General features: G+C 54.7%; 4 protein-coding genes across 4 annotated transcripts; 2 read left to right on the plus strand and 2 right to left on the minus strand.

Annotated features, from left to right (window-relative positions):
* Positions 1–463: 463 nt before the first annotated feature.
* Positions 464–2,654, plus strand: LOC113147108 (mediator of RNA polymerase II transcription subunit 15-like). Its single transcript, XM_026336471.1, has 4 exons — positions 464–610; positions 930–974; positions 1,331–1,501; positions 1,926–2,654. The coding sequence occupies exons 1-4, from the start codon at positions 464–466 to the stop codon at positions 2,652–2,654; spliced, it is 1,092 nt and encodes a 363-aa protein (XP_026192256.1).
* A 1,617-nt stretch (positions 2,655–4,271) lies between these two features.
* On the plus strand, positions 4,272–11,029 carry LOC34620199. The gene is made up of 6 exons (XM_026336482.1): positions 4,272–5,013; positions 5,288–8,337; positions 8,572–8,991; positions 9,027–9,075; positions 9,122–9,943; positions 10,104–11,029. The coding sequence occupies exons 1-6, from the start codon at positions 4,272–4,274 to the stop codon at positions 11,027–11,029; spliced, it is 6,009 nt and encodes a 2,002-aa protein (XP_026192267.1).
* Positions 11,030–12,495: 1,466 nt separating this feature from the next.
* Positions 12,496–18,033, minus strand: LOC34620198. Its single transcript, XM_026336492.1, has 10 exons — positions 16,585–18,033; positions 16,201–16,341; positions 15,931–16,029; positions 15,749–15,826; positions 15,426–15,534; positions 14,755–14,865; positions 14,269–14,596; positions 13,865–14,015; positions 12,859–13,611; positions 12,496–12,561 (listed from the first exon to the last, which is right to left on the minus strand). Exons 1-10 carry the CDS (start codon positions 18,031–18,033, stop codon positions 12,496–12,498), a joined length of 3,285 nt encoding a protein of 1,094 aa, XP_026192277.1.
* A 1,395-nt stretch (positions 18,034–19,428) lies between these two features.
* Positions 19,429–20,885, minus strand: LOC113147112 (50S ribosomal protein L18, chloroplastic-like). Its single transcript, XM_026336503.1, has 4 exons — positions 20,792–20,885; positions 19,904–20,416; positions 19,649–19,769; positions 19,429–19,489 (listed from the first exon to the last, which is right to left on the minus strand). The coding sequence occupies exons 1-4, from the start codon at positions 20,883–20,885 to the stop codon at positions 19,429–19,431; spliced, it is 789 nt and encodes a 262-aa protein (XP_026192288.1).
* Positions 20,886–21,837: the final 952 nt, after the last annotated feature.

A 21,837-nucleotide genomic window follows, 5' to 3' on the forward strand; every position in this document is an offset into this window, starting at 1 on the left:
GGTTTGCGGATCGGTGGGCTTGGCAAGGGCGGACTGTGGGAGCCGTGCTGCGGGTTCTCTGTGCATTCAGGAGAAACGGCGTCACAATGACATGACGCACAAATGGACTTGTCTGCTACGTTCCCCCGATGGAGAGGATATCTCCTACTTCATCAAGAAAGTCATCTTCGAGCTTGATCCCTCATTTGTAAACCCTCGCAGAAGTACGTATAAACTCGAGGGAGGCACCACACACTCTCTAGTCGTCTACGCGCTTCCTTTGCGAACCACACGTTTCCATGTTTCTCGGTGTATATACCGATCTGCAGCCACGTTGCGCATTATTAAGAGAAGGCCTTTTATTCTCTCAGGCCCCCGTGTTGTCTACCCGTAGAAGCTCCCTGCCGCCCCTCCTTTGGCTCCTCCGCTGCTCGTCTTCTTGCATAAGCGAGAAGGGGGGGGAAAGGGAGCATCATTCGCATCCATGAAGGTCCCTATGCCCCTGCGTGCAGCCTTGACGAGCCCACCGTTCGAGGTTTCGGAGGCAGGATGGGGAGAGTTCTACATTACTGCGAGGATCTTCCTTGTTGACGAGGCGCTGCCCCCTGTGGAGATGGCCCACTTTCTTAAGGTGAGGAGTTGTTGCCAGACAGAGGCAGCAGGGGAAGCCTAATCAGCTAGCTACGGGTGCCGCTAAAGGGACGCGAAGGGAGAAACACTGATGGGCAGCAGATGCGTCAAGAGGCGGAGAAGAAAAGAGGACGCAAGAGCGTGATCGGGGGGCCTCGTGGGGTGGGGAGAAAGAGCCTGGCACAGAAGCGGAGACGCGCAGCTTTACGACTTTTGCGGCCTGCCCACCGTATGCATACCTGTGTGTCTCTATGTGTATGTAGATATGTGTGTGCCTCGGTGTGTCTCTGTGTGTATGTGTGTGGTTCGATCGTCCTCAGCTCAATCTCCCTGGCGCGTCTCAAAGCCCCTGTGTGGCCTCCGAGGTGCAGTATATCTGTCACGGTGGCTTTTTTCTATGGGTTCTTTTGGCTATGTGACATCTGTAGCTCTACTCATGGGTGGCTTCTGGGTGTGTGTCTTCTCCATTAGCCGCATCACGTTTGTGCTTCCTCGCCGCTCCGATGTGCTTCGTGTGGCGGCCTCCCTCTTCTTTGGCCCTTCTACCCAGTGCAGCTGGGCATGCTGCCTCTTCGCTGATGCGTGTCGATATCGCCTTGCTGAGCCTTCTGTTTGTTTATTTGCTTCCTGCTTTTACCGTGTCCTCTCCCTGCCATTGCCTGCCCCTCAAGGTTCTAAAGGTTCCAAAGCGCTGACCTCGATATTCTTTTTCTGGCTGCAGACATACGATGAGCTACTTATCCACGAGCCGGCAGACTGGCTGTACGACAAACTGACGGCGGCCCCCGTCGGGGAGTCTCCTCCCCACCCCCTTAGCCCCTATTTCTTGAAGCCGAATGAATCGGAACAGAAGCAGTTACAGCTCTATGTGGGGCTTCAGGGGTACATTCAGGTGCGTGTTTTTGTTTTCTTTCCCACACTTTGGTCGACTTCTCCGTTTTTGAGGGAGGCAAGCTGAGCCTCCCTCAAAAACCGCCAACGGACTCGCCCGCAGGATCCTGGCAGCTTGCATAAAGGTTGCTCAGTCGCTGCCGCCGCTCTTCAGGGGCCCTGACTGCTTCGTCTGTCTGTTGTGATGAAGATGCTGTTGCTGCGCTTTTGCCCCAGAGGAAAGCAACACCAAACAGCTCGTGTTGCCGTGGGGGGGAGGAGACCACGGCAACATCGCACTCTTTTCCCCCTGCGAGGGGGAGGGGGGCGCCTGGGGGCCTGGGGGAGCAGCAGGGAGTGATAAGGAAAGCCGAGGGAAGCTGCCAGGGAGTTCGCGAGCAGCACACCACGATCGGGCATTTTGCTGTGTGTGTTCTGGCGCTCAGACAGAGAGTATTGGATTGATGCAAGATGCATTCCTCCTCACGCTTCAGATCCAAGAGCTACAACGGCAGCATGAGGCAATTATTGCAGGGCGGACGGCGGCAGGGGTATCTGCGGGTCCCCCTGCACTTGCCGCAGTCTCTGCTGCGCCAGAGGGAAAGCCGCTCCAAGGAGACGGCAATGAGGAAGCTGCAGCGAGTGGCGTGTCGGGGGTGGCTGGTGCCTGCCCCCCCACCGCAACAGATGCTTTTGCTGCTGCATCTGGCCACCCCGTTTCCTCCGGCTTCCCTGTACCTCTGGCTGCTGCTCCACCCTCCACTCAGATTTCTCATGGAAATAGGGTGCCAGGCCTTGCTGGGCCTGCAGGTACGTACGGCTCACCAAAGTCCCCGCACTTGAACGCAGCCGCTGACCAGCAACAGCAGCAGCTCCGCCATCCAGCAAAGGCTCTACAGCAGCAGCCGCACGTCCCCCAATCCCTGCAAACTCAGCAGCAACAACACATTTTACAGCAGCAGCAGCTCGTGCAGCAACAACAATTCGTGGAACATCAACATCAACAACAGGCGATGCAGCAGCAGCAACGCCAAATGCTGCAGCAGCAGCAGCAACAGCAACAGCAGCATTACCTACAAAAGCAGCAGCACCCCTCTGCCTCCCCGCCACAGCAACAGCAGCAAGTGATGCAACAGCCTATGGGGCAAATGCCGGTGGTCCCTGGCCCTCTTTGACAGTGTGCTTTCTAGTGAAGTACCCCAGGTGGTATTTCCTTAGGAACACTGCGTTGTTTGGGATGCGTTGAGGCGCGGCACATAGAAACGCCACGCAAATACGAAGATTAAGGAACAACCATTACAGGGTCTGTGCCTCTATCTCTCCGGTTGTGTATGCACATTTGCGCATGAAGGAGAGGCTGTGCAGCGGCATGGGCAGACAGTTGAATAGATGTCTCTGCACCGACGAGTAGGGGGTGCCGTGTGGAATGGGTTCATGGCAATAAATACTCCTCAAGGAGCAATAGACCTTGAGCAACCTGGGCCTAAATGCCAAGATTTTTCTGCTAAAGGCGTCACTAAGAAGCGAGTGCGCAGGCGGGCACTGACAAAGATACGCGGGTCCTTGTCGTCTGTAGTTGCCTTTACAGAGGAGGGGCTCTCAGCTGTATACATGGGGTTATCAATGAGGCTTCTCGTTAAGCCGCTAGAATCGCTTGTAGCGCTGACTGGCGCGCAGAAAATATTTCGATGATCATGGAGAGCCTTGATTAGGCCTCAGCGGGACACGAAGGGAGTGCGAGGTAATAATTTCCAACTTTAAAAGGCATTTTGACTTGAGGGGGTCCTAAAACGCGTTCAGCTATGTGGGTCGTGCTCCCAAGGCGCCGTTAATGTAGCCCTACTTTAACGAAACCGGCATGAGTTCCGTGTATTTGGCGTGTTGCACACACACGCACAATGTGCATTTTTCTGCTTGAGAGTCCGTCTGGTCGCGTCGAAGAACATCTAGGGATCTTGTTAGCAGACTATATTCAGTGCAGCATAATAAAAGCTTCAAGTACTGGGGGGGAGATGTGTGCATGGGCTTACCCGCGGCGTTGCCGAGCGGGTCCCCCCTTTCCGTCTCGGGAACACCGTCTCCTAGTCATGTAAGGAGGCATGAAGGCCCCTTTCTCTCCCCAAATCTCCTCCTTCCTTTTAAATATACACCCATTGGAATGCTTCTCTAGCTTAATTTCGCCTTATTTCAGGTGTACGTACAACATGACGCTTCGGGGCGAGCGAGGTGACCACGAGCAGCAGAGCAGTCCCCTCGCCTAAAGGGCCCACTCCCCCGTATGCTTCTCTCCTTCCGTAGGGGCCTTCTGCCATCTTTTTCTTGCATTTCAGTGCGTTAACCGCATGTGCTTTGGAGGGATCCCCAGGGAAGCCACTGTAAGGCCCTTTTTGTACGCCTCCCGCGCACCCTCAGCCAGGGGCGCCATCGCCTCCAATAGTGCCTCAGCCTCCCCAGTGCTCCGGAGGTACCCCTCGCACTCAAACCATATTGGATCCTGTGGCATCCGTGTTGACAAGGGCATCAGCCATTGGGATGTCGCAGTCCTGTGCAGTGCCCAGCTGTACTTCACCAGAGGCCCCTCCATGATGCTATCGTACTACCTGCTGCGAGAATTCGACTTTGTGGGCCGCTGACAAATAATCAAGTGCGCCTTTTTTCTCTCGCGTAGCTCCATATCCTCTTCGCCGTTTCGCTCAAGTCTTGCCTGTCTATTTACATTCTTCTCTGTCCGCGCGTGTTCTCTCCCCTCTGTCTTCGGCTTATCGACATCGTCAAGATATCCTCCAGATCCAATGTATTGGCCCCAAGCGCTGACGCTCTTCGCGGCAGCGCTGGTGCTCGTGCGCGCGGCGGTAGCGAAGGACCCTCTTGCAAACATAAAGCCCGTTTGGACGCGAGCAGAGGACCCCGGCGAGGGAAATAGCTGGCCTCTGCAGCCTCCACTGTATGATCTGTTTGCTGCTGAGCTCCTTCAAGAAAAAGCGCCTTCCTCTCGAGTGGATGGGCAAGGCTCAGAGCGTTTTTGGCTACCGGGGGATACTGCCGCCCCTGCGGCATTCCCACCGGACCCCCCAGCAAATACGGCAGCTGGAGAAACAGGGGGAGAGTCAGCCTCCCCGAATATAGCAGCAAAAGAAGACACGGAGTGGGTGCAACTCGTTATAGAGGGGCAGAGACTGCCTTTGGCCGAAAAGTTTGTGGGGAAAATCATTCCTAGACCTCCCGTTACCCTACGGCCCCAAGGGACCCCACGTCTCTCTAACCGGATTGGCAGCAGCGGTTCACTTCATCGAAGAGGCATAGATATACTGAATGATTCTACACAGCCCATTCAAAAGGCAGCCACCGAGCAACGGACAGGCTTCCAGGATTGGATTTGGGAACCCTCTCTCGGGCCTGCTGACAAACCGGAAAGCACGGTGGCTGATACAGCTCAGCTCCTGGAGGTCCCTAGCCGCGTGGAGCTGGTTGTCCACATTGATACATTGCAGAAAGGCGCACCGGTATTGTACGCATTTCGATGGGGGAAACCAAGTAGGTAATTGGGGGCCCTTACCGAATGTTATTCAGAATCCTGGAGGGGGAAAATGTGGTCTTTGTGCAATTAAGGGGGAGGGAAGAGACACAAAGAAGATGAGCCATTAGAGTGCGGAAGCCAACAGCTCTCCAGTGTGTTTATATATATATTTCACCACAGCCCTTTCAAGCGGGGCCTCTGGTTGCTGCGCCGTGAGGACTCACCAGGCAGCAGCCTTGGCCGTCCACGCCCCTGAGGTGACATATCAATATGCTGGCTATGTTGCTGCAGGCACGTGGACCGAGTATGATTATCTTCTAGAGGCTCGGGAGGAAGGCGTCTATGTAGTGGAGCTGCAGGAGCCTTTATTGTTCCCTAGCCGCGCAGTGCAGCCACTGCGCCCTGCAGCCCGTGCAAGCACTGGTGGATCCACCCTTTCTTATAGAAGCCGAAGGGTGAGTGAAAAGGCACCCTCTGAGAACCCTCGAGCTTTCCAGCGCCTTGAAGGTGCTGCGGGCTGTAGGACCTTCACTTTTGCGGATACACAGGAGACAGCTAAGAGTCGGTCGGCACAGCTGAATCCGGCATGGAACGGCAGCATGTCCACTGTAAAAGCGCAGGCGAACAGCATCAAAACCCGCAAAGCAGCCGTGCCTCTATACTACACCATACAGTTCTCGCCGCCCCGTGGGACCTCTAGCGATGGACTAGGGCCGATGAGCTTCATGCAGCACTCGCTCTGCCTAGTCTTCTCGGGGACTCCCTCACTACAAATCTTTTCTTTAGAGGGTCTTGAAGAGCCTGCGGGACAGACTTCTGCTGCGGCGAAAACTTCACAGAACGAATTGCGTTTTTCTGAAGATCAATCAGAGGGCTACCTTCATTCAGAGGTGCATTTCTTAAGCGATGTACCATTCGGAAGAGAGGTGGGAAAAGATAAAGGCGGAAAGCTCGGAAACATGCGCGAAATGCAAGCATGCACGAATATCTCACAGCTTCCAGTTTTAGAGGGGGAGTTTCAGGCTTTGTCGCTGCTTCACGGCCCTTACAGGGGAAGACCAACGATCCCATCCGCGGCTCCCGCTAAGCCCTTGCATGCGTTATCAGCCGAGGTTTCCGCCAGTGCAACATCTGTGCCCCTTGATAGTACTCTGCCGCAGTTGCACCTGGCATCGGCAGCTGGAGAGTGCGCTACCCCCTACTCAGATTATGTATACTTCAGCGAGCCGCTGGCGTTCAGCCGCAGAGCCTTCAATCCTGAGAAGGCCCGCGCGTTTTGGAGCAAGGCTTGGCGTAGGCCTCTTCCCTCCGCCGACGAGGTGAAAACCCCAGAGGATCAGCTTGCTTCCAGTGAAACTGCGACAGAGAGCGCAACGTACGACACGAAAGACGCGACGCCCCTTCAGCAGTTCCGCGGCAGGCAGCTCCTGCAAGAGCCATCGGTGACCTTTCTGTGGAGGCAGCTGGTGTTGTTACAGGGTGAAGGCACTTCATCGCGGGACAAACGGGAGACCTCCCTCACCAACGCAATGACAGAATCTCTTTGGGATATACTAAGCAGAGGCCAAAGCCCCTGTGTCTTGCTGGGCTTTAGAAGTCCGGAGGGCTCTATAGACCCTCCTGCCGGCCCTGCACTTGATGGCGCTGCAGTGACTAAGACTTCCAACGACTTTACGCTAAACTCCTGCAAGGCCTTGGCCGCAGCAACAAAGCGGGGGCTACTGACTCCAGAGGCCCTTACTGGGCCTCAGGGGGTCTCCTGGTTGCTGCCCAAGGAAGTGCTGCCCTCCCAGATACTGGAAGGCGCAGGCTCCGTGGTGTACCATGTCCAGCTAATTGTTCCGGTGTCTTCGACTTCCACAGGTCCGTCAGACCGTCAGAAAAAGGGAGCCTTGGACTTTAACAGGCAGGCGCACAGGGCAGCGCCCCAACAACTGGCAGAGCAGCGACACCCAGACCAGAGCCAGAATGGCCAGTTGTGGGTGCTGCAGCAAGGACTTGAGGTTCGAGAGCCCGCTTACGGCGAATGGTTCTTGTCTCTTCGAAGGCTCTCCAAAGATTTCCCTGGGTTGCAAGAGCAGGCAAAAGGCTCAGCTGCGGATTTTTTGGCCCTCTATGTTATTCAACGCTCCTGCAGGACTGTTCTTGCAGAGGCGAAAAGGCGGCTGGGGAAGAAAATGCTGCATCACACAGAAAGGGCCTCTCTCGGGGCTGTTAGAGTACCAATGGCGTACTCTGAAAGGACCAAGAGAGAAGCGCAGCACCACCACGCCCCTACCTGGCGTGGCGCTGGGCACTATTTAGAAACCCAAAAGAGCCTTCCAGAGATCTACCTCGGAAGCTTCCCGAAACAAGCAGGTATTGGACCGTCTGGGAGTAGGGCCGTTCCTTGTGGCGTTGAGCCACTCACAGACACGGGTGGTGTCACGCTTGGGGATCCTCAACTGGTAGACCTCAAGAGAGACTGTAATTGGTGTAGCCAGCCGATTGCGGCATTCACACCCGGTTCAGCCCTCTACCCACAACGGCTCCAGCTCACGTTTAAGTTGGGCAGTCCTTCTATTCCTGGGGAGGCGTCTCTCCTGGTGCGTCCTGCAGAAGCTCGACGATTGGACACTGCAGCAGACACGACCCTCGGGGGCGATTCAGACTCAGGCAGCCCTGCTGAGGCGCAGTGGAGAGCTGTGGGTTCTCCTGTCTTCTCCTCTTTGTCTTTGACACCCGCTACTGCTTCGGGAGGACGGAGCCTCTCGGTCACTGTGGACTTCGTGGCCTTTGCTGCCTCTCGCACACGCCGATGTGCGCCCTTCTTGCATCCTCTTCACACAGAGGGCCCACCACAACTCGGCTCCCGCCGGCTATACTTTTATGCCCTAGCTGTCCAGGTAACTCGGGATGCGGTACCGCAGCAGCCCGTGCATTGGGGGGCTGGGCTGCAGGAGACAGCTAATCCAGCCGCATTTTCCAGGGTTGTAGACGCTCACAACTCAACTACAACACGGAAGGGGCTTGTACGCCTTCCCGTCTTCTGTGAAGACCCAGAAGACTCAGCAGATGACCTTCAGGGAGCGTACACCGCACCCTCCGTCGTGGAAGCAACACTTCAATTCACAGGCAGCCCCTCCTGGATATTTAAAAGTGAAATTCTCCCCCCCGATTTCGATATGCTCCCAACCACCTATTTACTACAGTGGCAACTCCTGGAGGGAGAGAATTACGCTAGAACTTCCTCAACAAACCCGCTTTCGCGGGCTCAAAAAACGACAGTCCCCATGCAGTCGGATGCAGACGTGTCCCTGCATGTAGTTGCAGCCTCAGATGTATCCAGTCTGTGCAGCAAAGTACGCCTCCCTGGCCTTAGGCTCATGCGTCTGAGCTCTAATATATTTTAGCGCGCTACAATGGATCATGCTTCTGTCCATGCCTGCCTGTGTAGCTGCTCTCAACCCTACCGGCCTCTTAAGCGCCTGCTTCATTCCCCTTTTTACCTTTACCCTGGACTACGTCGGTACTACTGCCTATTTAAGCTTGCATTTTACTTTCTGTGAGCCCCTACTCTGTACGTTGCTCCGCAGCACTGCCCGCCAAGGGGTTCCTGTGCCATAACCGGCAGGCTGGACGGCTTTGCTGTCTTCGGGTGTCGCTGTGCGTACGGATTCACCGGAGCTGACTGCGAGTCGGAATATATGAATGCGTGGATGCGGACACTGGCTCAGGGGGCACTGGTTCTCTCCAATGTGGCCATGCTCCCCAGCTTCTTGCTCTGCCTTCGCCTCGCGGTGCGCCATCTGAACATCCCTGGGAATTCCGCTGCATGCGATCTCTGCAAAATAAATATGCATCACGCAAAAAGTGGACAGGTTGGAATATGGCAAGCGCACTCCTGCTTTATCCTCTACTTGTCTAGGGCCTTCGCCTATTTCAATGCTTGTAAGCACCTCTCCCCCCTGCTGCAATACACTGGAGTCAGGCAGGCTAGCGTTTGTTCTACTGTAGTGTAGAGAGATACAGATAAGTGGCAATCGCGTAGCGGCACCAGAAGCTTCCAGACAAAAATCATCAGCAATTTAGACACACTTGTCGAAGTTCAATTGACCTTGTGGCCCTGTTGTTCTTCTGCCTCAGTCCTCTGGTCCGCCCTCTATCATTCGTGCGTCGATGCGTCTGCTCGGCTCCCCATGGAGGTCCCGGTGCTGCAAAGTTTAGACTTTGTGTTTTCTTACTATGCGCTATTTGTCACCGCCTTGGCCCTCACAAACATTGGGTGTATTGCAGCAGAGCTGCTGGCCCACGTAGCCATACTGTTGCTTCTGAGTTTTAAGTGGCTTCCAGAGACCTTTGATCAGCAGAGCGCCTCCTGGTTTGTGATTACCTGCGTGATGATTCCGTTTGTGAGCGTCGGTGTGAGAGCCTTGGCCCTCTGGAAGCAATGCAAAGAGGCAGAGGCGAGGCAACTGCAACTGGAAGCCCCGTTGAGGGATTGGCGACCCGAAGACATCAGGTGGCTGGAGGGTCGATCTGATGCCGGAGAAGAAATAGCTGCTCCGCCGGAGGCAGATGATATGCATCCCAGCCACCATGAACTCCAGCAGCTGCTGAGACAAAAGATGGAGAGGGCGCGGGAGCGAATGTGTCTCAAGGCACTTGGCCAGGCAGTTGCTCGCCTCGAAGTAGCACGGAAGGTCCACAGTAAGCTGTGTTGCTGCACTGCGGATCCCCGAATGGGGTGCCTTCAAAGTCTCCTTTATTGTTTGAAGACCACTGGCAACGCGCTGCTTCCAGGGGTAGCGGAACCGGCGAGCACAATGGATTCCTCAAATATCGTTCATGGATATCGGGCATCTTCAGACGCTTCCTTAAGCTGGGTCGCGTGCCTTGGCGTCGCTGCAACACGCGTCTCACCACACCTGGAGTTCTTAGGGCTAGGCGTCCTGCTGGCCACACTTGGTAGGAATACATTACCCTCTCAACTCCCCTGCCGTCGTCGTACTAAACTCGCCTCCTTTAAGACGCTGACTCCTTGCCTTTAGCTTTTACGGTGGGCACAGAGTTGCCACTTAGCTGCATCGTTTTTGTTGTCTTTGTTGCATATTATGACCTCTCTCAGGCATTGGCTGTGTCAGCGTTGAAGAGAGCAGCGACGACTATTGGCTGATGCACTCTCTCTGGCACATCTGCATTCAATCTGCGACCTGCTTTGTCCTTATGTCTACCCTGCAGCATCCGATTTTCCTAGAGCTCAGCGATCCGAAAAGCCCCCTTTTGAGCCGTATCGGTCCTGAAGTGCCTGTCCCCAGTCGTTCGCTCAGCGAAGCGATTTCCGCGGTCGACGAACTTCAGGTGCCTGCGAGCACTGCACAGGGGCACCTCACCGCGGCCTTCTGGAGAGTCCTGCATCACAACCAAATGCGTTCGTTTGCGCTGCATTCGGAGCCACAGGGTTCATATGATGATATCCACGGAGGTCCCCAATTGGAGCGCCCTGTTCGGGGAGATAGCCAGGCTTCTTTTTCTCCATTAAGTTTCCACTCGTTACTCTCTGCTAGTGCAGCTAGTCACAATCTCGAGCTTCTGCTACCGGTATTTACACGCCTCCTGGTGATTCAATTTTCCGTACATAAGAAGAACCACAGAAGAAGAGCTATACAAGAGCCTCAAGCGTCAGGCGGCGATCGTGGCGTAACCGCTGTAGCAGACAAGGAGCCAGGCATGCTGAGGACCGGGACGGCTACGACGATTGCTGACGAGACAACGTCTCCTCAGAGTGCCTCGCCCGTGAGCCCAGCAAGCTCAGTATCAAGTGATATGAGTGAGTGGGGTTGCCTCTGGTGCGTTGCCCGAGTGTCTCTTGGTGAGCAGGAGCTGCTGCAGATCCACGGGGAACGCTTGCGAGCTATTTGCCGCTTGCGGCTGATGCCGATTCGCAGCTGTTGTTTCCTCCCCCGCTGGCTATGGGACCCCGCAGAAAGCCACATGAGCACTCTGCAAACCGACGTTCGGACACCCCAGGGAGCTGTCCTTCTGTGCTCCTAATTACGTTGGCTTGCGTGGTATGGACTTTACGGGGGCCTGTGCCCACTGCACCTTTTCTCGCGGCGTTTCCCCGCCACGAGGTAGCCACCTTCTGTAAGACCAGAGGATGAGTTGCTTTTGGTGTGTCTCATGAGGCAAACGAGCGGAGCTGCACTCCATAGTAACAGTATGTGCTCATGCCTACTTGCACGGATCGCCAGTAGCTAACCTACGTCGCTAGATCTCACATTCTACACTGAATCCTGTGGGTCTCGAGCCGCACCCGTACAACACAGCGAAGAGTTCGCGATATGCCGATGGAAGGCGCACAGACCGCACAACCCTTGCTTTTGTGCTGAACTGCACCCAGGAACCAGCCACTAATTTGTGCTGCTATTGGAGCTTTTTTCATTTAACGGGCTTTCACGTCATGGGACTATTTGAGACTCAGCACCACGGACCTTAAGCCCGATCCATCATATTGTTGAATTTGATATTAACCCACTAAGCTACTGAGAAGCCCCGTCTTCCTACCAACCCATATAGTCGAATACGGCCTAGACTGACTCCCGTGTCGTCCTCATCGGAAGGTTCCTCTCACAGCGCAGCACTTGTATAGCCAAGAACGCAACGAAAAATTCCGATTTAGGGCGAAGGCTAGCAACGCTTCAGGTCTCAAAAGAAGCAATTGATACCGACACCCCAGCAAAAGCATACAGCTTACACAACTGAAAGCAGGACTTCCCAGGATAGCCTTACGATTTCCACGGATAATGTTTTCATATAGATTTTCACTAGCAGTTGCCCTCTGCATCGATAAGCAGCTCCTGCAAAAAGCCACAGAATTTTCTATTGAAGTCCCAGCGCTAAGGGTCGTTCTGCTAAATCAGACTCACCAAGCACTTCTTGGAAATTAGGAGCCGTAAAGCAGCTGTTGAGCATATCATAATGCCCAGCTGCGTGAAGTAGTTCGAGCACAAAAGGCGATAACAGTCATGTTTGTATTGATCTACTCGCGGATGGCATTCTAGAGGTTAAAGCTCTCTGTATGGAGGGGCAAAGGTCCTAAGGGGGGCTATGCTGCTCTCAGAGGCATCCGCCAGTTTGCAGGCAGCTGCGTGTAGAAGAACGTGATATCTGTCGGGGAAAAGAAAGGGCACAGTTTGCAGAGGTATCCTCCGGTATCCGAACTGCATACACCTGCTAGCGCAGTGTCCGGCGCCAAATACGTGACCTGCTGGAAACGATCTTCTTTATTTCTCTGCGGTCCCCCGTATCGGTGTCTTGCGTCAGGACTCAGGAATTTGCGCGACAAGCTTATCATAAATATGATTATTTTAGGAAAGCATCGCATTACTTTTATTTCACTGTTGAGAAGAAGACAGTATAGCAGTTTACGGCTTTTGGAAGTTTCGCGGAAGCCCAGAAGAGTGTCAAAGGTGGTTTCTCAGGGCATATTTTTCGATTTAGGCTAGCCAGACATTGTTCTAACGAGTAACAGCTACTGATGCCATCGACTGAATAGACGGTACTATGTTACCACACCGGCAATCCTTTAACAAGATTAAGTCCAGTCTCTGTGAGCTGAAGTCCACGAACCCTACAGAATGTACCAGGAAGCGCAGCTACTGCTCTATGGAGCTACACCACGCCGCCCCTATGTCCCAACCCCAATTGTCAAAAGCGAAACTCGCGATAAGCAAACTTCCGAAGCTTCCAGGAATTTGAGAGCCCTCTCTTCAAAACCTTCCAGGTGGTATCTACGACTAAGTATCATGCAGCTGTGCTTGAGCGAATCACCTGCCATGATGCTGATAGGAATCCACCTTTCTCCGGACCTCTGGCCCCACCAGGCCTCCAGCCACACCACCCCTCCGGCTTGCTGCTTTCCCGCTACCGGCGACCTGACGGATTGCAGCACTTTCTTTCCGAGGGTGGGCAGTTTGCTGGGCTGAGCCGCAGGAGCTCCGGAGCCTGTGCCTCTGCGCCGTTCCTCGGAGCGACCCCGAGGGAGACGCAGTTTTGTTCGCAAGAGAAGTACCGGTTGCCTTTAGACTGCATGACTTTGCTGACGCAGCTGCAACTGGCGTTGCGCCTTCAGCAGCCTTGAAAACAGTGGCTTTAGTTTGTGAGACACGCCCCACCTTTCGTGGATCCGACGGGACGGGGAGAGCGAGGCGCGAAGCCCGTCGGTCGTGGCCTGAGAGGGACTCTGAAGAATACTGTGCCGCAGCATTGGGGGTAGACAAGGAGGGGGAGCGGGGTGCGATGCGGAGTGACACCAGCCTGCATGTGGCAGCCTCCTGAATTCCACTCCGGCTGCCAGTGCGTCCCATAGAGCCTTTAGGAGTCCTTGTTGCTGGTGCTGTGCTGCCTCTTCTAGAAGTATTCTTTCTCCCTTCTGAAAAAGAGCGTCTCCCTTCCGACTTAATAGGGCTTTGCGGGGCCTGTTTGGTGAGGCGCTGCTTATGCTGCTTGTGGACAAGGCCTTGACTGTGGTCTCTGGAAAAACCGACGGGCAAGGCACTGTTTGGGCAGACCTCAAGGGATAAGGCGCGCCCTGATTCCTCTTGCTTGGTCGTCAGATACTGGAACTCCTCTTCCTGAGGAAGAGAAAAGAGAGCGACGTATTCGGGGTTCAACAGCGAGAGACATGGGTTAACACTCCCCACATACCACGGACTGAGTGTCGTGGTCGTTCAAGGGAGAGACAAGAACCCGAAGAACTAGCCTTTGAGGCAGGGGCGCGAGAGGGCGAAGCAGCTTTTGATAAGTAAGAAGCCATACCGAGGGGCCACAACAGTATGTAAACGCTGGGTTTAGACCGAAAGCAGGCACATGGAAAAATTGTCCTACCTCGAAACTGCGTATAAATTCCGCAGCCGTGTAATCCTTCCCCTCAAACGAGACCTGAAGCTCCCCTGATGGACTGAGTCTCATTAATACCGCCAAGTGGCCGTACAGGTAGACGCCCTTGCACAGCCGCGTGAACAAGACCTTGTTAACTCTGATAGGCAAGAAAGAACAAACCCGAGAAACGGCAACGAACATGGAGCCTCTTACTGGTAGGAGTATAGCGCTCCTGGTGCTTTGCAGAGGAGCTAGGTCACTCCTCTCGAGGTAATAGCTTTCGGTTTGTGTACGGGTGTTATCGAGCTCCCCGCAGAAGCACCGGACCTCAGCAACAGGCAAAGCTAGCAGCCACCAGGGGCAGGGTGGACAAAAAGGTAGCTAAGCAAAGCGCAGAATCGTGGGCTGACCTGGCATTGCTGAGAGCAGCAACTGCGGTGTCCACAGAGTCATCACCCTGCGGCTCATAGCCCTGCGAGGGGCATACAGTGAACCTCATAACAGAATTAGCGGTGCCAGGTACCGCTCTAAAGCTTTGCAGGCTGTCTGAAAGAAGGCCGCTGCGTTGCAGGCGCGCTTGTGCGGAGGTCTGCCGGGAACTGTAGGCCTCGCTTGGAGAGTTCAAAGCTTCTGTACTCTCCTGGACGATCCCAAAGGCCTCGGGTGCCAGTGGCTTGCGGTCCTTGTCTCTAAAGCCCCACAAGAAAACCACAACGGCTGGCTGCGCGCTTGCCCCTCCTTGGGGGTGATGGGTAAGAGGTGCAAGCCCTACTTAGAGAACAGCGAGTCAGACTATATTCGGGGTCTTACTGTGTTATGCTCTTATGCGCAGACAGCGAAACGTTCTCCTGTGCCTTCATGCACGTAGCACCTGAAGTGCAGCGACGTGGAGGGACTGCTGTCTGAGGGGAAGGCAACCGAGCGAAACCACAAAACGGACAGATCAAGCTGGCATTCGTGACTCGCCCTAGTATCACGAATTACGTTATTTCTGGCTCCTGTGATTCCTGTTTCAGCTCATAATAATACACGAGGCAATGTGCTAAGCTAGTTTCTAGCTGCTCCAGTGGTACCCAACGAAGAGTTTCGGCCCCTTTTCGCGTTTCCCTTACCAGTCGGCGCCACATGGTATCCCTGCAGCCCAAAGAGACACACGCACCTCTGGACCTCGATACAGACTGCGTGCAATGTGTGAGAGGCCCTTATGTCCCAAGAGTCATCCCTTATTAGGGTTCGGGCCCTTTTGGCTCTCTGCTCAGCAAGCTCACGGGAGGTCGTCAAAATCCGGGAGTGTGACACGGCCGTTATCCTCCGTCTGCGTGCTGCGCTCTCCTCTGAGGAGTGAGGGCGAGGGCTCAAAAGTCTTTTTTAAAGGGGTCTTCCTCAGAATGGTGGCGACGACTGCCAACGCCCGCCGGGAGCTGTAGAGCTCTTTCTGTGGCAGCGCCCCAGCAGCAACAACGGCACAGAGTCATTGCAGTGGCTCAGGACTGTTTTCCTGAGCGCGCTACCTAGAAACAAATGATTTTCAGGTCTTAGCAAACTCAAGCCTAAGCTTCAAGGGCACTTGGTAGCTGAATACGTACTGTGAGGGCGGACACCTGGACCTCCCTGCTACTGAGCAAGCGCTGCAGTTCTTTGACCCGGCTGGTCTGCCCCTCCGCCTGGGCTCGGAGCTGCACCGCAGAAGCCGTCAGCAACGCTTCCGCCAGCGACTCAGCAAGTCGAGCACGCACGGACGAACTTCGAAACAGTTGGGAAGGGTGTGAGCAAAAAGGAAATCACAGGGAGAGGCAGCATCGGCAACAACACCAGCTGAGAAGAGTGTGACACCAAGACCCATTGAGCGTGTAACAGCAAGACCACCCAAATAAAACACACAAGTTCTACCTGTTGCAGCAGCAGCTTCTCCGCTGCCGCCTGTCCATGTGCTTCAGCGAGTCGATGGAATGACATCAAAGTGGCAGCCTGCGACGCAGCACACAGGCCAGACGTCCACGGCGAAAATTTCCCCCTATGCTCTGCCCTTCACATCTCTCTATCTAAAATCTCTAGACCCATTCAATGCATACCTCTGCTTGCAGCTGTTCATTTAGGGCAGACACAGAGGAGAGCCTCGTCCTCAGCTCCATCTCAGTGAAGTGCTTCCTCTTGAGGGCCTCCTTCAGGTACTGCACAAACCCGCGTCACAGAGAAACAAAAGCTATTTTCTCCCGTCATAACACGAGGCCTTTTCAGCCTTCGAGAAAATGCACGGAAATTCACGAATGACTGAACCCGAAAAGGAAACCTTCAAGGGGATCGCCAAACAGGAATACAGCTTTTCTGCTGAGCTCACATACCTCTCTTTCGTTTTCTAGCATTCGGAGCCTGCGCTGCATTTGCTCAGAGGTGTCAGCCTCCATCTCATGCTTCGTCAACCTCAAGGGGGGAACCTCTCTGTCTGAGGCGGTCACAGAGGGCCGATGCTGCTGTTTGAGGAGCTCTTGCTTGAGGTAGCGCAAAGCCATCTCTCTTTGAAGACAACCCACGAAGTTTTGAGTAATCTGCGTATCAGAAAGACAACGTAGATACCGTCATAACGAGAGAGCTGGATCTGTTGAGTGGGAGAGAGACACAGAGAGGAGGCTGGAATTCGCACTAAAGGGGAACATGTCCAATAATTCTCGAGTGAGTTATGCTACGCCGCCGGCGTGCAGCAGCCCTTGAGACTCCACGAAACATACTTGCTGCTCTGCAGTTGCCAGAAGAGCCTGCAGTTCGTAGATATTTGACACGAGGCCATGCTGGCTGTCATGGGGGTCAAGCCATCCTGCAGAAACCCCGTCTTCCGCTGTTCCCTGGTGATCCGTTGACTGTCCCCAGTCCAGCACGGTTGAACGTCTACCCAGGGAAGGGAGGAGCACTGCTTTTATCTCCTTTGGATCGCCAACATTCAAGCTCTCTGTCCAATCAAATGAGCTATCCCTACATGGGACCTGTTCCGACGTTTTGCGTGCTCCTGCGTCGGTGGGTATACCCTCGGAGAGGCTCCGCTCATCTGAATCACGGCCTTCAAAAGACTCTACAGGCAGGGCAGTCTGAGAAAAGCCGACCGTGCCGCAGCCTAGTGGACGACAGGGGGCTTGGGGACTATGGCTAGGGGCTTCCTTCTCTTCGGTACCGCATTGATTGTACACTAACGCGGCAGAATCGCTGCTTTCTAGGGAGTTTGTTTTCTCCGTAGAACATAGCGAAGCCGATGGAAAAGACTCAGGCCTTCCACTGCCTGTGTTGCTGCCGCGGCTAACTGTGCCGGGGTGAAACTGCTGCTCCGCAGTAGGAGCCCTCTGGATGGGGGCTGCTGTAGCTCCGGCGGTTGCATCTGAATCTGGTGATTGCCGCACTGAACACGACTCCCGAGCCGAAACGCTCACAAGCACTACGTCAGATTTCACGCGGTCCTCCTGGAGTGACAGGCAATGCACTTCGGGAGGAATACTAGAGGACTCCATGATGTTCTTGTTTTGCAGCCGCTTGTACGCCGCATACAGAAGCGGCCCCAACAGCTGCTTTAGCGACTTGCTGCCAGTGCGCTTTTCCACCAACTCGTCGTCGCTTTGATGCTTGACTTGCTCACACTGGTGCCCCTGTTCTGCACAGACGTTTGCGTTTCCTGTGGAAGTACGTGGGAGTCTCACTGGTTGGTGGTGAGCAGGACCGTTTGGCGTTGGGGAACTCGGCTCAATGTAATTGGAGACGGGCAACCCAGCAAAGTTGTTCGCTTCTTGTCTTTTGGAGCGTTGAGGCTTCTGGAGACCTCCTTCTGCGGGGAGGCCTAGGGGATCTGAGATGTCTGAAATTTCCAATTCCTTCTCGAGGAAGGCCTTTTGCTGACTCTGGAACATCCTGTCCCTCTCCAGCTGCTCGTGTTGCTCCCGAAGCTGCATCTGCTTCTTCTGCAAGAACTCTTTTTCTTGCTGAAGGTGCTGACGCTGCTTGGCCATGGCTACCGCTGCTGCTGCTGCTGCTGCTGTGTTCCCCGTGCTCGCTGTAGCTGCAGTGGCGACAGTTGCTGCCTCCGACGCCTCCGAGCTTAGGCGCGCTGGAGACTCTGCCCTGCCCTTAAGCACGACAGCTGGTCGCCGCCAGCTTGTTGGGGGCCCTTCATGAGAGCCTTGCTCCAAGAAACTCATGGCTGAGACAGGTCGGAGGCCTGTGTGTACACGTTGAGAAGAGGTCCTTTGGGGGCGTCGGCGGAGATTCTTAATCCACGCGCGATGCTCTCAAAGAGTGTGTCTCTCAGCCCTCATACTGCCTGGGATTCGGCCTGTGGACACCAATGTGCTTGCTCTCGTTGTTGCTGTCTGGCTCCAGAGACTGCTGCAGTCCCTGCTTTCTTCTACGGCTGCCTGCCTTTAGTACTCTTAGGAGCTTGGTTTAGCGACACAAGTATTTCGAGTCTTTTGTTGTCACCAGGTCGTGGAGGCTCTCAGGCTGCACGCGAAGTAAGAGGAAGGCACTGGGGGTGAACTGTGCAGCTGCAGCCAGCGGTGCAGTCGGCGGACACCCGAGAGAAAGCTGAGACACCAGAACCCCCACTGGATAAGAATGCGCCAGCAATATTAATACATACAAGAGGAAGTTGCCGACCTGATGAAGACGAAAGGTTCAGAAATGAAAGTGCGGAAGACGATACCTTAATGGACTCCACCGGTCCCCTGAAGAGACCCTGTGCTAAAGCACTGCCCTGGCGTCCGATGCTGTCTCTTGTCCCCTCTCTAAGTTCTTCTGATAAAAGGGTTCAAATGTGCGAAGCTGAAAATCCATTCGATGGAACGAAGCCCCTCCGACTTGGGGGCCCTGCGGCATTCAGGGGCCTCCGGTATTCGGCTACCTCACAGGTCGGCTGTCCACACATTGGTCTGAATGACCATCACTGCCATTTGAAACTTTGTTGCTCCCTCTTTCTGTTGTTTTTTGTGTCTACTATTACCTTGAGCAAACGGGGAAACGCTATGTATTCTGTCTTTTAACGCCTAGGCAAGCGGAAACCTGTGAATGTTACTCGCCGTATGGGCGTTAGCCTGGTAGAGCCCTCACCACCTTACTGTGCGTCTATGACACTTCGCCAAGAGCACATATTCTAAACCCTAAGAGTCTCCCAAACGCTGCAACAAGAAGCCTGGGATATGAAGCAACTTTGCAGGCCCATCACACAGAACTGCTGTTCTGCAGAGTTTTGCGGGGTAGGAGCTACTCCCTCAAGAGCTTCCAAGTCGTTACAGAGCAGTGTTGTACCTCTAAGCCAATAAAGTTGGCAACAACAGACGACTAAGGGGGCTGCTGGCTAAGTGCGATAGGGTTTAATGGAAATAAATCTATGGCGCTACATAGCGGGCCTAGAATCATTCGTCTCGCTGCCTGCTGTTGCTGGATGAGCAGCCATGCATTGCAATAGCAGGACTAGCTCTCTAAGGCCACGATCACAGGAATTCCAGACGATGGAGCCACAGACGTGGGGTCTAGCGCCATCAGGAACTACTGACGATGCCATTCTCCTGCAGTCATGCCGGGTAGCACTTCCATGCCTAAAACTCTAGTCCCGCGCTTCTAGCTGCGTCTGCCAGTGCAGCGACCCTTCCGGCATATCTGAGAGCCACGAAAGATACACCAAAAAATACGTTTCTTCAAGTAACTAAACGAGTGGACGATCCCATTCATGAGGGTCGCCCCGAATCCTCTGGAAGGTAGTGGAGTCACGAGCTACAGGCCCCTTCAGTAGAGCCCAGAAACCTCTCTCGCACTTACCTGTATTTTTTTCTATCAAAATACACTTTATTAATTCCCGCCTTTAGGCCTCGGGCGGCTACAAGGGCCCCCACGGCAGCTGCTGCTCGCAGCGTGCCTCCATGTGGCCTTGCCACTAATCCTGCAACAACCAGAGCAGAATGAGGATGTGTAGTCCTGCTTGCAACGAATGCAACTTGAGGGGCAGTTAGAGCAGACACGGCGGCATCAGCAGCGACCTCCCAGCCATGGCAGCAGCAGTGGAAGTTGGCTTGCCCTTCTTCCTCTTGACCAAAGGGAGGGAATCCTTGAGAGCGTTGTCTCGTGAAGAGGCGAAGGCGAATGTGTGCTGGCGGGACTTGTCTGTGATGCAGGCATATACATGGTTGTTACTCAGGGTGAGTGTCAGTCGCAGGCGGCTGGAGGGAGTGCTGCCATTGGTTGTCGCTCCTGATGCTGTAGCTACACTAGGGGCTGCAGTTCCAGTTGTATCGCAAGAAGCTTGGCGGGAAGAGATTGCTATTTCGCTGAGTGAAGAAGGCCATCTGGCTTTGGGGGTCCCCTCCATCTCCCAAAGCACGCCGGTACTGAGCTCATGGCCAGTCGCTGGATCAACTGTGGGAGGGGCAGGAATCCCAGAGGCTGCAGCTAATGCTAATGTCTCTGCTCTGTTCAGACGTCGGAGGCCTCTTGGTCTCTTGGCGAGCTTCTCGAAGGAAGTGCGCCCTCTCCTGAGGGCACACGGCTCAGGAGGCGGAAAACCTCCTTGCTGCGGAGCAGTGCCGCTGCCTAGGGAGGGCCCATTCAGTCGAAAGGCCGTGCAGTGTTCGACGGAAAGCGACAAAAACAACAGCAGCAGCAGGGGGAGTTGCAGAAGAAGCTGCTGCTGCTGGAGGGCTACAGAACCCATAGTACACCAAATGTTGTGAGACACATCGGGTGGGGGTTGTGGCGGAGTCACGCGTTACATGTAGGGGCCCTGCATGCGCGTGCCTCCCCCTTGTTAAGCGCAGAGGGAGGGCCCCCCTAGGGACCCTAGAGGGCCGCCGGTAAGGGCCCCTGTTCCCCCTTCCTCAGCCGTTTGCTCGCGAATACAGCGGGGTTCCTCAGCAGCAGAGACTGCAAGAGGCCTCAGCAAGATTCAGGCCGAATGGGATCCTTTACAATGGACGAAAAATCGCGAAATCCGGGCAGACACGAGTAGACAGTCGAGTGAGCCATCCTCCGACTGACCGCCTGGCCCCCATGGGGCCCCCATGATTCGGGGGCCCCACGCCTACGTCACCCTAATGGCCGTCCAGGAAGACATAAAGCCCTCTGGAGTGCTTTTTGCAAGTTGAGAATGCCGACAAGCAACTGAAACCAGTGTATGTGATACCCCTGAGGCAGCAGACAGCAGGCAGTACTTGGACCACTGGGGACAGGAGCATTTGGCCAAAGCGGTGGCAGCTGCTGCTGCGGAGCTCCAGTCATGCGCCGCTCTGCAGACACACGTGTGAAATCGGGGGCAACTCACACTAGAAGCGAGCGAGGTGAAACTTGACTGAGGCAGCACGCGAAAGACCACAACAGCCGCCTCAGCCGGCAGGCTCTACCGCAGCAGCATACACGAGGACTACCACCAGGAGTGTCAAAATATCCACCAGGACGGGATGATCAACTTGGAGGAAGGATATTCTCCTCCCCCGCTGCCGCTGAAGGCGGACAGTGAGAGTCTGGTGTCTGGACAGCTCACTCGAATCACTGAAGCACGAACAGGGGGCCCTGCTCGTGTTGGGCATCCTTCGGAGGCCTCCACGGATGGTACTGCCGGTCCAAGAAGCCTCATCCTGGCTCCTATGAGTGACCTCTTTCAAGGAGCAGCGCATCCCGGTGTATGCTTCTTCCATTTGTTCTTCAAGGTCCTCGCCTTGATTAGGTGGGTCGGCAGCCTCGCTAATGGCCTGTCTTTGTCACTCGCCCTCGAATCTGGAGAAAGTCTGTTGTATGCCTAGCGAATTAGATGCGCATGCAGAAAATGAGAGGGAGGGGCCGATGCAGATAATGAGACGGAAGAAAAGGGGGGGCAAAGAGAGGCAGAAATGCGCCTTAGAGGGAGAAGCGAGATCGATGCAGGGACAGCGCTCGATAGGAGATAAAAATGTTTCCGCGGTTTTATTACTTTGCGGATTGAAATGCTCATATCCGTATATAGCACATTTGCAAGTCGC

Source organism: Cyclospora cayetanensis, unplaced genomic scaffold (genome assembly GCF_002999335.1).
Source record: "Cyclospora cayetanensis isolate NF1_C8 unplaced genomic scaffold, CcayRef3 CcayRef3_contig_1, whole genome shotgun sequence".
NCBI classification, from domain to species: Eukaryota; Apicomplexa; class Conoidasida; order Eucoccidiorida; family Eimeriidae; genus Cyclospora; species Cyclospora cayetanensis.